We start from the raw sequence: 15,525 nt of genomic DNA, 5'->3' as shown, positions 1-15,525 counted from the left end.
AAAGGAATTAACAAGGTATACTAATAAATGACAGTGTTTGAAAGCCCCCACATTAGGAAACCATGTTATGTCAAAATGAACCTAAAAATTAAAGTTCCTTCTATGAACCGAGCTGAGCTCATCTTATCACATTGGTTTCTTATTGGGGGCAATTTACACATATTGAGTACTTATATTTAACTACGTTTGAATAGAAAGTTTCAGTTGTTTCTCAACCAAACTTTCCCCCCAAAAATGACCAAATTTAATTTCACTTTAAAGTGTTTCACAAGACAGAACGGAGCCAACAGTAAAACCACCAGGTTAAGCTATAACGCATGCTTTCAGGTGCACCCAGCTTCTTTTTGCGTGTGAAACTGGGTCCACTTTAAAAGAAACGTATGATAACAACATATTATAATTACCTATAAATAGTAATGGTATGCTTATTTTAGCTGTGATGCTTCTGTTCTCATTCTATCAGCAAACTTTCAAGCGAGTCAAACAAGTATTTCTCAGAGAGTCGGTGGAAGCTGTACTTTCCCTCCTCGGAAACAAAACAAACGAGATGAGTCATCTACATCTGAGAGGAGATCCTTGATGTTATTGTTAATGTTAATATGCAAAAAAGCAAAGAGCAACAACTTAGTAAGATATACAACTCTGCAGATGACAGTCACATGAGTGAATATATATCTAAAACTCAACTAAACTAGTCATACTTTATTAATCCTCTTGAGGAAATTACGTTTTTTCCCCACATTGACCAACCCTCTATGATGCAGCGGTGCGACCACATCACGGCGTTCCAGAGAGCTGATGGGGGTCAAGGGTCTTGCTCAGGGTGCCACAGTAGTGACACGATATCTGTGGGATTCAAACCTGCAATCTCCCAAATCCCAAGTCCTCTTCTCTAACCTCCAGGTCACCTCTGCTCTATTCTTGATTGAAGTACCTACAGCAGCGGTGGTGTCGAGCTTGAGAACACAGGTTTGCTGGTTTAAATCCTGAGCAAACCCACGTAATCTCCAACCGCCTCAAAGGGGCTCCTGGTCTGTGTCATTAAAGTTAACAATTGATGGGTGGGCTGAATACAAAAAGCTCAAAGGGATATAAGTAGTTTTTGCTTAAAGGAATCATGTTTTTTTGTCATTCAGGTTGTTTTTTGATTTAGTTATTGTTTCGTTAGTTTGGTCACTTCCCATATTGGTGCATGTATTTCTCTATTCCCGAAATTCTAATTGATTAATAACAAACTACATCATACTTATAGAATACATGTGGTATTTGGATTTGCTGTCACTGTGTCATCAATATTTAGCCAACTCTAAAAAGCTGATATTTCTATTTCTATTCATTTGAATTTGTCTCTCTTCGCCCACTTTGTTCTCTTTGAATACAAAAAACATCCATTCATTCAATATAATGTATATTATGTATTTAGATTAGTTTTGTTTCGAGTTCTGTGAGTGGATCTTTTGTGTTTTCAAACTGATTATCTTAAAGTAGTTCATTATATTGACTTTATATATCTTAATTTTGTTTTTAATTGTAATACAATTACATCTGCGCCCGACAGCCGATCAAACCTGTGTGCTTGAAAAACACTGACTCTGATTGACACTGACAAATCTTGCCAACAAACCTTAAACTACAAATCAATACACATTGCTAAGTGATCAAGACTGCCGTCTTCACTTCAAGATGTTTTAAAGGTGTTGAAAGTTGAAGGGAAAATCACAGAAGTGAGATGAAAATAGCTCACAATGTTGTTGTTGTTGTTGTTTTGGAGGACAAGGAGTGTTTTCACAGGGTGATTTATTCATTCGTTTTGACATATTTTCACGATGAGTCCAGATAATCAACGTCCCTAATTTTACTGTTGAATTCTGCCCTCTGTTGAGATTATTTCTAACCTTTGAGCTCTTCCTCCTGCCTTCCCTGTTGTTGTAAAGCGTAATAAGAGAAGCGTGTTGAATCCAAACACCTGCTGCTGCTGCTGCTGCTGCTGCTGCTGCTGCTGCTGCTGCTGCTGCTGCTGCTGCTGCTGCTGCTGCTGCTGCTGCTGCTGCTGCTGCTGCTGCTGCTGCTGCTGCTGCTGCTGCTGCTGCTGCTGCTGCTGCTGCAGGTCGAACATTCGGCTCTGGAGCTCCGGGAAATGAGCTGCCAGTTGATAACAGAAGTGTCATCTTTGGCTCTATTGTTCTCAGAGGTTTACAAGAGATGCAGCATGCATTCTTTAGTGCTTCGACTGTTTGCAGCCATACGCTTCTTTGGCTTCCGCAGAACATGACTTAAAAAACAAACAAACAACAACAACACATAATACAACATTTCTTGGCTCTGCATGAAATTCTAATAATCTTTTGTTTGTTGTTTCTGTGTTGAACTGTAGATTGGATAAGTGGCTCAACCGGTCAAGTTTGAATATTATGTTTGGGCTGAAAGCAAATAGTTTTTTTTCACTCCGGTCGACTTGCAAACTTTGTCTCTGAAAAGTCAACAATCAGCTGCCGTCCATCCTCTGACTCACAATTTGGCAGCCAATGAAGTTCGATCAGTGTCATGTAGATCAGGTGTGATGAGACTGCTGCTCCTTTTCTGGGCTCAGATGATATTTTGGATCTGGTGCCACCTTGCAATGTTTGTGTACTGGATGTTTTGTTGAAGGCCGACTATAAACTCAGAACTTCAGAAGTGAGGACTGTGTTAATCAAAACCAGCAGGGTTTCCAGTAAAACCAGTTGGAATGAGGTCAACGTGACAATTTCTTTTGTGCGTTATTTCCTGGTCATTCATGTGAAATATGAGGAAGCTTCAGAGCCGGCTCATCAGGAACAACACTTTGAGAGTTCCTTCAGGTCCAACTCATGACGTGTTTAACTTATTTCTACTATGTTAAGAGGAACCCAATCCAAAGTTTACTATCTCTGGTTTAGGGTGTCAAAAAGTGAAAAAGGAACATTCATGTTTCCTCGGCTGATGAAAGCCATTAAATACAATTAAAAGCAACCTTCAATATGAGAAAACAAGGCTCTGAACTACTTTCAGAAAAGGACAAACAAAAGTATTCATTGTGTTGCACACAATGTTGGTTTTGGACTTCACTGGGAACTTTAATAGATGGTATCGTCTTAGATTCCAGTAATAGTCTCACCTGCTTAAAGCTGCCAGGTCGGTATGCAGTTGGGTGTGTTGGGGGAGGGGGGGGGGGGGGGGGGGGGGGGGGGGTAGATGATGGATAAAAGCCTTTTCTTCAGTGCATGCTCCTTGTATTTGCTCAGGATCTCGACTGCTGGTAAGTTTGAAGATCTTAACGCAGGCATCAAAATCAACCGAAGGTGTGTTCACTTTCAGCAACTTTTTCTACGACTAGAGGAAAATGTCCCTAAAAAAATAATCTTCTTGCTTTGCTGTAATTGCACTTTGCAGTTTTTATCCCGGCTTTGACACCGAACCATGTTTCCCCTTCTGGTCTTGGTTGTGCTCTGCACCAGCTGCCTGGCAGAAAGTAAGAACTCACCCTCTCTGCATCAGTCATGCTTTTAAAATTAACATCCAGCCTCTAATCTGTTGATTACTGTTTTTTTTTCTTTTTTTTTACCAGCAAATGATTTCTACTCCTTCTCTAATGCTGTTGGAGGTGGCAGTGGAACTTCCTTCTCCACAACAGGAGAGGGAAGGATCACCGGAGTCCGGCTCTGGGAAATTTCAAGCGCCTACATCACAGGGTCAGTCTCAGTTCGTTCTCATCCGTATGTGTCGGACAGTGCGGATGTCTGATCCTTTAGTCTCCTCCTCCGATGAAATGTTCCATCGATGAGCAGGACAGTGGTGTAGCAGGGTGTGAAGTGTGCTTGTTCTCCCTGGATCAGCATTTAGTCTATTTCCTTATATTAGATCATACACCTCATACATGATATCTAATTCATCGTTTTTAAACCAGAGTCACACCTGTGCAACAACAAGTTCCTGATGAAGATTTGGGTCAACTCCTGAATAAATGCTTTACTTTTTGTGAAAAAGACCAGACAAATAAAAGACACTGATATCAAGGATGTGGAATAAATGTTTCCCACCATACTGCTTGGGGTGGCTCCAGATACACAGGAGAAAACTCACCAAAACACGTTTCTACAAGTTAGTTGTTTGGAAGTTTTAGTGTAAGGTTATATTGGGGGAGGGAAGCCATACTTAAAGCTCTTTTTGTGAAAGAGAGACGTCCTCGTTGGTTGATTTCAGTCTAACAATGTGTATTCGAACAGTGATTATTTCATATTGTATTACTAAGATCTTTCCTTGTGTTGGGGTTTATGGTTGGATATTAGCATATAATTACTGTAAGTAATAGATTACTAAAAGTAATAAATCACTGGAAGTAATTTATGAAAAATTGAAATTATTAATGGAAGTAAACGGTCATTTACTCATTAACAACTCCTAAAGTAATTGAATAATTACTTTAAAACAAAAAAAAATGAAAAATTATCGAAAATAATTTTTAATAAAAAAATTATTAATTTGCATAAATTTCTTATTTATGTATTAATAATAAATCGGGGCACCACCAGATAAACTGGAAATAGCTAATACCAAAATATCAGTCTCGTTTGTAAAAAGTTTATTTAAGTTAGTTAATATTTCTGCATAAAATATAGCCATCTTAAATAGATTGGAAGGTGTGAGATCCGAGCACAGACTGTTACAAACCAGTGAATTGTCAACAATAAATACACAATAATCACCAAGAAGCGTACAATTCAGCTAACAGGCGTTTATTAATAAAGATGTATTAATTCATAAATAATTTGGAAATCATCTCATAAATCAACACATTCAAATAGCAAACTACATCTAACACGGAGATCTAATCTATTAAACAGCAAACACTATGTACAAAGAGTGTGTGTGTGTGTGTGTGTGCGTGCGTGCGTGTGTGCGGGTGTGATGACTCGCTCTTTCTGGGGACGCGGCGGTTGCTTAGCGGCCAGATAAACAAGACGTCCGTCGAGCGCGCGTGCGCGAGGGCGGTCTCGGAGCGAGTTAGTCTACCGAGGGCGTAACGAACGGGCGGTTCCGTTGGCCCGGTTCTGAGCACCTAAGTGGAGGTCGGGACCGGCAGTCAGGGCTCTTGTGATCACGGCAGATCTGCCCTGCAGCAGCTGACATGTAGGTGTTACATGCAGTGGTGTGTGTGAGCTTATCTTGATCAGGTAAGGGGGGCGCATTGCTGCGGGTTAATGAAAGAGAGGGAGAGATGAGAGAGGATGAAGACAAGAGAAAGACAGAGAATTCTGTGAGACTCGGTTCTGAACCCTGGTTCCTCCACACAGAGCTCCTAGTGGGCCTGGAGCTCACTTGGACCTCTGGTTCTGAGGTGGAAAACCAGAGTTCTGGACTTGGTGCGCGTGAATGCGCATTCACAAACAACATGAGATGCTGCGGCCTTCTGAGCGGCACATGGATACATATTGCATTTTCAACAGAACATCATTCTAACTATTCTCTGCCCAGACAAAAGCGCTCACCCTCCAGTTCTGGACAGCACCGTCCGTGGTGCTGTTGGTTCTGGGAGGTGGTGCTAACTGGTTGTTACCGGGTCTTAATTTCAGCGTCCTGAAATTCAGAGGCCTGGCTCCAGCTGCGGGAGTGCAACTGAGAGGATGATCTTGGGAGGAGACGACACTGGCTCTGGTCTCCAGAATCTCCCAAAAACAGGAAAAATAGCGGAAAACAGAAGATGTAGTCCAAACTGGGTCCTGCTCGTCCAGCGGGCTGGCGTTGGTTCTGTCTCTTTGTTTCTGCTTGGTGCTCTCTTTACCATCCTGAGGCAAGCAGAGACATGTGTCTCCGCCGATGGTCAGTTGAGAATAGCCGAGAGCTTTGATAGAACGTGAGTCCCACCAACTTGGGTCTGGACCCCTGCTGTGTTCGGGTCGGATTCAAGCGTCCTCATTGGCCACTTACGGGGTCTGGCTCGCTCCCCTGCTGTTTTATGGCCTATCCATTGTTGTGGTGTTTTCCTTCGGGGGAGCAAGCTCTGGAGGAGTTCATGGAATCTCTGGCCCCAACACTTGCGATATATATATATATATATATATATTCTTTGCAGCCTGTTTCTTGCTCCAATAACACCTAATATTTCCTCTCTGCTCAGGCTTTTCACATCTTCTCACTGGTGCAAGATACGATTTTTTGTCATCTGAATTCTTCTTGTTAATAGTATCTTCCCTTTCATATTTTACAAATCTTCCCTCTTTTTCCACATCTGATTCAAAGGCATCAGTGCCTAACTCGCCCTGCAGAAGCCTAATAATGATTTGAATCAGGAGGAATATGACAACTCGGACTGAGAATCTGTTTTGCTGTCTTGTTGTAGCCTTCAGCTGCGTTACGGTTACGCTTGGACACCCATTGTTGGACGGGAGGTTGGGAATCCACAAGAGCTGGAATTACATGATGACGAAACAATTGTTCAGGTAGAAGCCTATGACTTTCAAAAAACACCCACAAAAAACCAAACACAAATGTCAATATTATTAAATGATTTAAGCCATTATAATGGATATTGATTGATGGTATAGATATTTAGGTTGCTTTTTAAATAATTACTGTATCTTTTCAGGGTTAGATTTTAGCTCATACTGTCATTATCATCATCATCATGTACAGAATATGTCATTTATTGATATTTTCCTGCAGGTCTCTGGAAAGTTCCACACCAACTACATCTATCAACTATTCTTTGTGACCTCTGAAGGACGCTTTCTGATGGCAGGCAACCCAACTCAGGTCACTCAAGACATTTTTATTCAGTTTGAAAAAGTTAATAAAAAGAAATTCCGAAGACTGCGTATTAACATTTGCTTTTGTGTTACAGAGCTCCTTCAACATGTACCCTGAACACTCGAATGCGGAGCTCAAATTGCTGAGTGGGCGTTTCAATAGCGCAGGGATCACGTCGCTAGGAGCTCACTGGGGATTGGTCTACTTGAATGAGAACATCACAATTACTCCATAAGCTATGAATGATGAGAGCAGCCATTAATAATCCCAGATTTATTTGCTTGAATAAATAATTCCTTTAGGAGACGATTGCTATAGTATAGGTTTGGTTTATTTAGCATTTTCATCCCAATGTAAAAACAATGCTTGTGAAACAACGATGTGTGACTCATTTAACAAACAGAACTGATGCTGGTTATACAAGATAAATCCAGTGCTTTATATCAAACAACGGCAATAAATACATTTTGCAAATTCACAGCAGTTAAAAACAAAGCTGCTGTTTTCTCCACTGCTAATGGAAGTTACACACGTTGTAGAGACTTGAAGACATTACAGTAATATCAGTATGGTTTATATTCAAGGATAACTTTACTGCAAACGGGATGTTTAACTGTGTTTTGTCATGGGATATTTTGCTTTTTGGCAGTTATTTGAAAAGAACACAACGAAATAAAGCAACTTGGTCATTTGTCAGTCTTTCAAACAAAATGCTATTTGAAAAGGTAAACTGTTGACATGTATGCACAATTGATTTTTACACTCTGGACAAAATGCTCTAATAGTTAAATGATTTCCATGACATACAAAAATAAATAACAATCTTGCTGACAAAACCATTCTGCTTGGTCAAATTCCTATGGTTTGTTTTGGCTTTAAAAAATTTGCTTTACCATTAAACACACCCTCCTGACTCTACTCTCGCTTAGCATCCGTCAAACTTTGAGGCTATAAAGTCACCCCTTCACCTCAGCTGCTGTTCATCCTCAGGCTCATAATTGAATTGGGTCAAAGCACAACAGGAAGTGGTGAGACTACTGCTCCTCTTCTTGGGCTTTCCAGACCTGGTAGCTCAGATAACTGCTTCCTGCATAGCAGACTGTGGTGAGCGATGAAAAGAACTGAGGAAGAGTAGAAAACAAGGTTACATTGTGGAAAAACGGAGAAATAAGATGGAAACAATGAAACGTTTTCTCTTTGAGTTCTCACCAACACAAAGAGGGTGGAGCACATTACACCTGTGCTCCAATCCCTGCACTGGCTGCCTGTGGGTCAAAGGGTTGACTTCAGAATCTTACTTCTGGTCTACTAAGCTTTTGAAGGGTCTCGGGCATAAATACATCTCAGATTTACTTGTAGAATATAAAACCTCCAGACCTCTGAGGTCCTCAGGAAGAGGTTTACTCAGTGTTCCTAGAGTCAGAAACAAACAAGGTGAAGTAGCTTTTAGTTCCTACGCTCCCCACCTGTGGAACAAACTTCCTGAACACTTGAAGACTGCTGACACACTAATTCTTTTAAATCTAGACTTAAAACATTATTATTTGCACAGGCTTTTGAATAAAAAATTGATTTTACTTACTTTATTAAATGTATCTTAATAAATCTCTTACCTGGTTTATTATACTTTTCTTCATTATTTGTTTTAATGCATTTCTTTTATTTCTTCTAAAGCTTTAATGTATTTCTTTAATTTCTTTTATTTCTTTGTGAAGCACTGTGAATTGCCTTGTGTTTGAATGGTGCTCTATAAATAAATTACCTTGCCTTAAAACAGAAAAATCTAGAATGACCTTCACACATCATGTTTAGTGTAAAGCCAAAATAAATAGTAGTCCCAGTTCACAGGTGAGAAGTGTTACATGCTGTATGTAATGCCTTTTCCACTAGTTGTTACCTTGACTTTTTCTTGTACTGACAGAATCCAAGGGTTTATAGGTTGTAATGTCCGTATTCACAGGAATGTTTTGTCTTTTCTGCTTCTCCTATTCAACTCAGGCTGCTTCGGCAGAACATTGTTGTAAAAATGATTATACATAGTTTTTGACAAACGTATTGAATTAATTGTGCCACTAACATGACATTTATATTGAGCCTATTGTGTGTTATTGTTCCCATGTGGTGACAAAATTAACGTCATACAAAGTACAGCGTTCTTAAGTACTTTATTTGTGAGAAAATTTGTGAAATCCTCCCTGCTTGGGACTTTCCAAGCCTGATGTTGTCGTCACAAGTGAAATCAGTAAATGAAGGCGTCATCCGGCTGGGATGGGTTGAATCTCGGTTTCAGAGACCACAAGTGTCTATTTTTACAATGTTGACACACACATCTTGTTTAGGACATCAACATATCTTTGATGGTAGACAATGCATTTAGTTACGTTTAAAAAAAAAAATAGAAATAAAAAAAAAAAAAAACTCTCAGCAGCCTTCTCTTAAATTTTACGGAAGAGTACTCTGTATTACGTAACTGTATTCCATTTAAAAAAATATATATTTAAAAAAAAAAAACAGTTTTCTGAGCAGATCGTGGTGACTTACTGCTGATGCTGCCCAACAGTTATAGTTATGTCGCCCCCTGGTGGCCTGTTTGACACAGAGCGCGGTTACCCCTGCTGCCACCAGATACAAGGCTGTGGCGCTGCAGTTCATGCACAGGGACTGGAGGAGACAAACGACACAGATAGTCAGATGTAGATTCAACAAAAATGACCAAACAGATATTTACTACAGAAGAATCTTATTAGATGAAATACATAAGTGCTGAAATTGATATAACTCTTCTTGTTCGCGTGTAGAATAAACATTTACAAATAAATGTTGAACTTTTTCAAGAGTCTTGAAAACTTTACTGTTTTTATTAAACCAAAGATTTTGACACTAATGTTGTTTCACACTCTGTGCTGGAGAAGAAAATCGGTGATAGCAGTTATTAATGTTTTATAAATACAGGTGTTTGGTGAACCGCAGCATTAGTGTGAGTGTTCTGTGAAAACATTGAGATTGTGTGTATTACCAAGGTAGTCCAGGGGACCCGGGGTATCCTGTGGTGGACTCCAGCGAGGTAAATGATAAATAGGCAAACTGTCAGAATCCAGAGCAAGATGGAAGAAAACATGACCCAGCAGAGAGCCGACAGTTGGAAATAATCTGTACCGCCAACAAGAATCCACACCAACATACCACACACCTGGAGGAGAGACGGAGTGAACTACTGTAAACACAGGTACACACGATGAATCTTTTTAGGCAGAAAGATGGCAATAGTTTGGGCCAACTGATAGACACACAACAATCCATCATATATATGTTATCACTACAACAACACTGATTAATATCAGTATTGTTCGTATTTGTCACCAGTGAGTAATGTCCATGTTGAATACAATTCATCTTGCGCTGAATAAATGTGCTGTGTTGGTGACTAACTGACTCTCTTTCCTCCCATATCGACTCCAAAGCCCACCCTTCCTTCTTCACAACAAAAGATTCCTGCTGGATGTTTCATATCACAGGAAGTAAGTGTTTTTGTGGTGTGAAACCGGAGGGCGAGCTGAGCATGTTTCCCATAGAAAGAAATCACATAGAGGACCTTCAACTGTTGAATAAATGCTCCAGTGTATTTGTTAATGCTTCCTTGTCATCTATGTGACTCAACCCCCCAGTTAGTGTTGTACTTTCAGGGAGAATTCTTTTTTCAATATTTTATCGACATATCATGTATCTATGATTACAAGATAAGCAAATGTAAATGTAGTATGTCTCGTACTTTCTATGATTTCCATAAATATGCAGGTTTGAGCAAAATGACAAGTGGTGCATGAAAAACTTGTTGCAGTGTTTTTGAATCGGATCACGGCGCTGTGCCCTGCCCGGCTCTCACATGGCAGCCAGCCAGGCTGTATTTAGAGAAAGCCTATCCTCACTTATTTTCCCTTCAGTTGATTTTTGAAAGGAAGGGAGACAATGAGGGGGAGAAAGGAGGAAGAGTTGGTTTTACTCGGTGTTTATGGCGAACTTCCTATTTTCAAAGAGATGTAGTTTCAGGATTTTCTGTGACTCAGTTGAAAAATGCCACAAAGATGTCATTTATTTAACGATGCTGTTACTTTATTTCATTCATCATATATGAAATGTTAGTGGTGTGAATGTCATCAGAATAATGTCAGAGCGGTTCCTTCAACAGCACAGCCTTCAAACATCTTAAATATTTTACTCACTATCTCAGCCAGGAGGAGTCTTCCTTTGGCGGTGGAGGTGAGGTGCTGGTCGAAGGCCAGAGTGGAGGTTGCGTTGTTGTACGCTGGTGCTGTGGGGCTCCTGGGCCCCGGCACCACAGCCGGTCTCTCCATGATGCACTGACACACAGAGCCTGCGTGCCTTCCAGGAGGCTGTTACTGCAGCAGAGGAAGTTATGCTCCTGTCCCGGAATCCAGCAAGGACATGAAACACTGTAAGCAAACATTTGGCTCTCTTTTTTTTTTTTTTTTTTTTTTTTCCAGGAAGGACGATCGTTTCTTTTTTTCTTCTTCTTTTTTTTTTTTTTTAACGTTGTTTCTAAAGTTTGAACTTGTTGTGAGTCAGATAGGAATGCTTAATGTTCTGTCATTTTTGGGGGGGGGGGGGGGGGGGGGGGTTGGGAGGGGTCAAGTGACAAATGCTGTAAGGATGCTTCATTACACGGAGAGGTGACAATAAGCATGATGGAAATGGGGATGACAGTCCCCTCAGAGGTATTCATAGCCCGAGGCAAGTAGAGGAGCGCAGTGTGAAATCTGCCTCACTGATAATGACAGTTCTGCCACTGATGATAATTGTTGCTGATTGGCAAGACGGAGAAGTGGTGTCTGTGTGAGGGGCCCACAACCCACCAACCTATAATTTTGCATGTTTTAGGCCCCTTAACTACAATTATTTATTATGTAGGTTGATATGCATTTCCAGCTGTCACTACTTTCAGCACTGCTGTGAAATTCAGCCTGAACAGAATCCAGTCTTTTTCTTTTTTTCTTTTTTTTTTTTTTAATCAATGCACCACAAAAACATGATTTTTCCTGTATGGTGCATTTAAGATGCTCTATTTGTCAAGAACTGGTGTAGAGACTCTACAGAGTGCAGCTTAAGGCGTGTGAGAAAATGAGACGATGAACCAAACCAGACTACTAAATAAATTGTTATTATTTATTGCATGTGATAATGAACACACTCCTGTTTAAAAAAAAAAACAGAAAAGATACCAAACGTCTAAATTGTAAGTGATGAAAGCGTCATGAAGACATCAAAACTTTAGAAAAAAATAAATGTGTGCAACAAGTTTGCACTGTTAACACCCCCCCCCCCCCCCCCCCAAAAAAAAAAAAGATACCCCATTGATTTCAGTGACAGCATCTTACATGTCATTGTGCCTCACACGTTTTCAGGCTTTAGATTAGTGAGAAGAAAAGGCAAAAATGAAAATTGCATGTTCATTTTGTAGGTTGATTAAAGAAAACAAAACAGACTTCTATCCATCAGTTCTGTTCTACCTCTCAGAGTCGCACTCACATTCACTCCTTTTAATTTTGGAGTCGCCGATAGTAAGCCATGCACACTACAAAGACCCAGACTGAATTACTTGCTGTGAAGCGATAGAGTAACCCCAACCCCATCATTGGATTACTCCATAAATCTTCTTAAGAGCCATTTCTGGAGTAGTCCGTATTTATTTATTTATTTATTTAGAGGAGGGACAATCATCAATCAGCCCCTATGGGTACTCTACACTTTCCACCACAATATGCAAAAACAGTCCTTAGAGGAGAACTACTTATCTACAACTTTTGTGATTCTCAGATATTCCCACTGAAACAGTGTTTTGGAGAAAGTTTTACGCAGGAAATCCTGCGGAAGCTTTGCTTTGATTATTTCATCCACTGCAGTGCAGCATGGGAAACAGTCAGTAAGTCTGACCACAAGGGGGCAGTAGTCCCACACGGCATACCGTCAGAAGCAACCACAGCACGGGGGCAAATGAAATCAGGGTTTGGGCCCCGCAAGGCTTCCTGGAGTGGTTGATTGTCTGCATTTTGGGTACGTACGTTGCTTTTGCCCCTCCTGTTTGTTTACATTTGCTGTGTGTGTGTGTGTGTGTGTGTGTGTGTGTGTGTGTGTGTGTGTGTGTGTGTGTGTGTGTGTGTGTGTGTGTGTGTGTGTGTGTGTGTGTGTGTGTGTGTGTGTGTGTGTGTGTGTGTGTGTGTGTGTGTTATTCACTTTGCCTCCAATTAAAAGGAAACTTTTCCATCTTGCATGTCTTAGCAGCTGAAACGTGTTTGTGCTGCTCGAGATCTAGTTACCTCACGCCACATCAGAGAAAATACTGATTATGAAACAGAAATGGGATTTTGTGCTTCCTGGCTGAAGCAGCAGTTTCACAAGCAGCACAATAAAATGTACCCCCTATTGGACTGAAGTGATGTGAAAAGCCCATTGACTATAGATTAAACTACAACTAATATAAAGTCGGTGAGATTGTTGTGTGGAATCAGCTTGATTGGTTTGGATCCCAGGCCCACCCTCCCCAGCCTCACAAGCAAACAAATAGACCAATAACCTTCACATTAAGATGCTTTGTGGTGTTCTGCTGCAGTCAATATCCTGGACCGGGCATTATCTGACTAGATATTTTACATGCTTTATCTTACTTGATAGACTAATTCTGCCCTGCTGGGCACATTCTGCTACCAACAGCAATATATCCACTGCAGCAATCTATACACTGCATTACACTCTCTCTCTCTCTCTCTCTCTCTCTCTCTCTCTCTCTCTCTCTCTCTCTCTCATTTACTCAACCAATAAATGCACCTTTTGTCTTGTTCCTTGAGGTGTGGAGCCAACAGCATAACAAAACTAAAATATAGTGGACAGCTGTTCAGTCCCAGATGTTTCTCCCTCCACATCAATAGATTCTCCATATAGGCCATCAACCTGCTCATTATCTCTCTGTTGGTCTGGGGTCACTTCACTTTCAGTCTATTATGGAATCTCACTCTCTTTCACAACTGTCAAATTTAACATTGGAAGTATTACTTGACAAGCCATAGATGTGGATTATTGTGGTGAACAAGATCTCAAGCAGGAATATGTGATTATTTGACTTTATTATGTTTGCGTAACTACAATTTTAAGTTATATCTCCATTCAGCAGTAAAGCAAAATGTGTTTCATTCTGAAATGAATGCTTTTGTGAATCTCCCAAAACAAGTTTGCTGGCAACATTTATCAAATTGCAATTACATTTCTCTATTTATCCTCCCTAAAGCGAGCAAGTGTAGCGCTGGTTCAGTGTCTGGAATAATGTCTCAATATTAAAAGCTACTGCTAGTGTGTACATAATTGAATACACACTGGAAAACTACAATAAACAACATATTAAGCAGTAGTTTGTCTAAAACTAAATGATGGTATAACTACATAAACATGCTGACGACCGACGACCTCAAAGTTCACAAGAGTTTATCTTGTAAATGGTCACTAATGAAAAAAACTAAATCTATTAAAAAAAAAAAAAACAGTTAGATTTCCTCCAGAAAAAATTACAATCTAAACTCATTCTTCTCTGTTTTTCTTTTTTCAGACCAGTTTTGGGCGAAGCCTGTCACAACTCAACGTTCCTGTAGCCTTTAGCATGTTGTCACAAACTTGCCCCTCATGGTGTGCAGTTTGGTTCAAGGTAAGATTATTAACTGCTGCGTCACCGATTTCTCAGCTGCGGGCGTTCTTTACCATCGTTTGATGAGTTTGGGGCTTTAGTGTTGCGTAACCCTCGACTTTCTGTGAATCATCGCGATCCCCCAGCGGACGACTTAGGAGCAGCAGTTACTTTGAAAAACTGCAGGTAACGTGTTCTTTGTTATTACTGCGCTTTGCAAGGTCACGGGCTCTCGTGGGCCACGACTGGCATGTCGGCCGCACGTTTGACACCTCCAGTGTTTTTAACCCTCTAAATCCAACCTCGTCTCAATCTCGTCCTGCCCCACCTGCAACTCTGATTTTGTGACTTCGTTTGTTCCCACACTAATATTTATGGAAATAAACTGACCATCAGTGACTTTGGATGGGCCCAGTTGCTCAAAATAAGGCCGCTTTAAGAATATATACATATTATGACTGATTGTAGATTGTAGAGTTTAGGGAGAATGAATCTTGATAAATAATCTCAGTTACATTACATCACTTACTAAATTAGGGAAACAGAAAATCCAGCACATACAGGTGTTAGACATGGATCCTATTAATGACTTTCTCCTTTTGCAGCCAACATGGTCTTTATAATCATAATTAGCAGAGCTAGAGCTGGATTTACTCCCCATCAATAACCCCACGCTTCCTATAGCAGCCCCTTCCGCAGATTCTCTAAAGTAATTAAAATTAAGCTCAATCAATTGTCTCAGTGGTTCAATTAAAACTGGCTTTCTCCTTTAATTCCCTGAAATACCACAAAGGCTTAAGAAGGCACACAGGTGATTAATGGTTATTTCCCCGCTTTTGTTGAGTTTTTCTGTGTGTGATTGCAAATACGTCCTTATCGCCATGGTCTTATATGAGATTTCACATCATTTAATTAGTCGTGATGGCAATAATAAAACACTTTTAAGATGTGTTATTGTCAATCATAGATTTGGGGTTATTAAACCCAGGGGTCCTGTAAGAAAACTGTAAAACACGTATTATTATATAGACAAATAAACTATTTGGAACAAAATATAGATAAAAAAAAAGTAT

General features: G+C 40.2%; 2 protein-coding genes across 3 annotated transcripts; one reads left to right on the top strand and one right to left on the bottom strand.

Moving 5' to 3' along the window:
* Positions 1 to 3,115: 3,115 nt before the first annotated feature.
* On the top strand, positions 3,116 to 7,683 carry LOC308114305 (zymogen granule membrane protein 16-like). Of its 2 annotated transcripts, none has more exons than XM_080471078.1 (6): positions 3,116 to 3,277; positions 3,412 to 3,490; positions 3,587 to 3,710; positions 6,359 to 6,458; positions 6,682 to 6,771; positions 6,860 to 7,683. In XM_080471078.1, the coding sequence occupies exons 2-6, from the start codon at positions 3,439 to 3,441 to the stop codon at positions 6,998 to 7,000; spliced, it is 507 nt and encodes a 168-aa protein (XP_080327204.1). In that variant the 5' UTR covers positions 3,116 to 3,277; positions 3,412 to 3,438; the 3' UTR covers positions 7,001 to 7,683. The 2 variants fall into 2 exon arrangements, with proteins under 2 accessions (XP_080327204.1, XP_080327203.1); XM_080471077.1 differs by having other exon boundaries at positions 3,212 to 3,320.
* On the bottom strand, positions 7,090 to 11,173 carry cmtm8b (CKLF-like MARVEL transmembrane domain containing 8b). The gene is made up of 4 exons (XM_080471076.1): positions 10,986 to 11,173; positions 9,782 to 9,955; positions 9,307 to 9,426; positions 7,090 to 7,886 (listed from the first exon to the last, which is right to left on the bottom strand). The coding sequence occupies exons 1-4, from the start codon at positions 11,115 to 11,117 to the stop codon at positions 7,800 to 7,802; spliced, it is 513 nt and encodes a 170-aa protein (XP_080327202.1). The 5' UTR covers positions 11,118 to 11,173; the 3' UTR covers positions 7,090 to 7,799.
* Between the last annotated feature and the right edge of the window lie 4,352 nt (positions 11,174 to 15,525).

Source organism: Lipophrys pholis, assembly GCF_963383615.2.
Source record: "Lipophrys pholis genome assembly, chromosome: 9".
Classification (NCBI taxonomy): domain Eukaryota; kingdom Metazoa; phylum Chordata; class Actinopteri; order Blenniiformes; family Blenniidae; genus Lipophrys; species Lipophrys pholis.
The sequence above is the reverse complement of the archived record's forward strand: the minus strand, read 5'-3'. Positions and strand labels throughout refer to the sequence as shown.

Excerpts from the sequence above, each read along its gene's own strand:
- LOC308114305 (XM_080471078.1), top strand. The coding sequence starts at position 3,439 with ATGTTTCCCCTTCTGGTCTTGGTTGTGCTCTGCACCAGCTGCCTGGCA. Across the intron at positions 3,711-6,358 it reads TCAAGCGCCTACATCACAGG|CCTTCAGCTGCGTTACGGTT; the intron begins GTCAGTCTCAGT and ends GTCTTGTTGTAG. Across the intron at positions 6,459-6,681 it reads ATGACGAAACAATTGTTCAG|GTCTCTGGAAAGTTCCACAC; the intron begins GTAGAAGCCTAT and ends ATTTTCCTGCAG.
- cmtm8b (XM_080471076.1), bottom strand. The coding sequence starts at position 11,117 with ATGGAGAGACCGGCTGTGGTGCCGGGGCCCAGGAGCCCCACAGCACCA. Across the intron at positions 9,956-10,985 it reads GACTCCTCCTGGCTGAGATA|GTGTGTGGTATGTTGGTGTG; the intron begins GTGAGTAAAATA and ends TCTCTCCTCCAG. Across the intron at positions 7,887-9,306 it reads ACTGTTGGGCAGCATCAGCA|TTCTTTTCATCGCTCACCAC; the intron begins GTAAGTCACCAC and ends ACTCTTCCTCAG.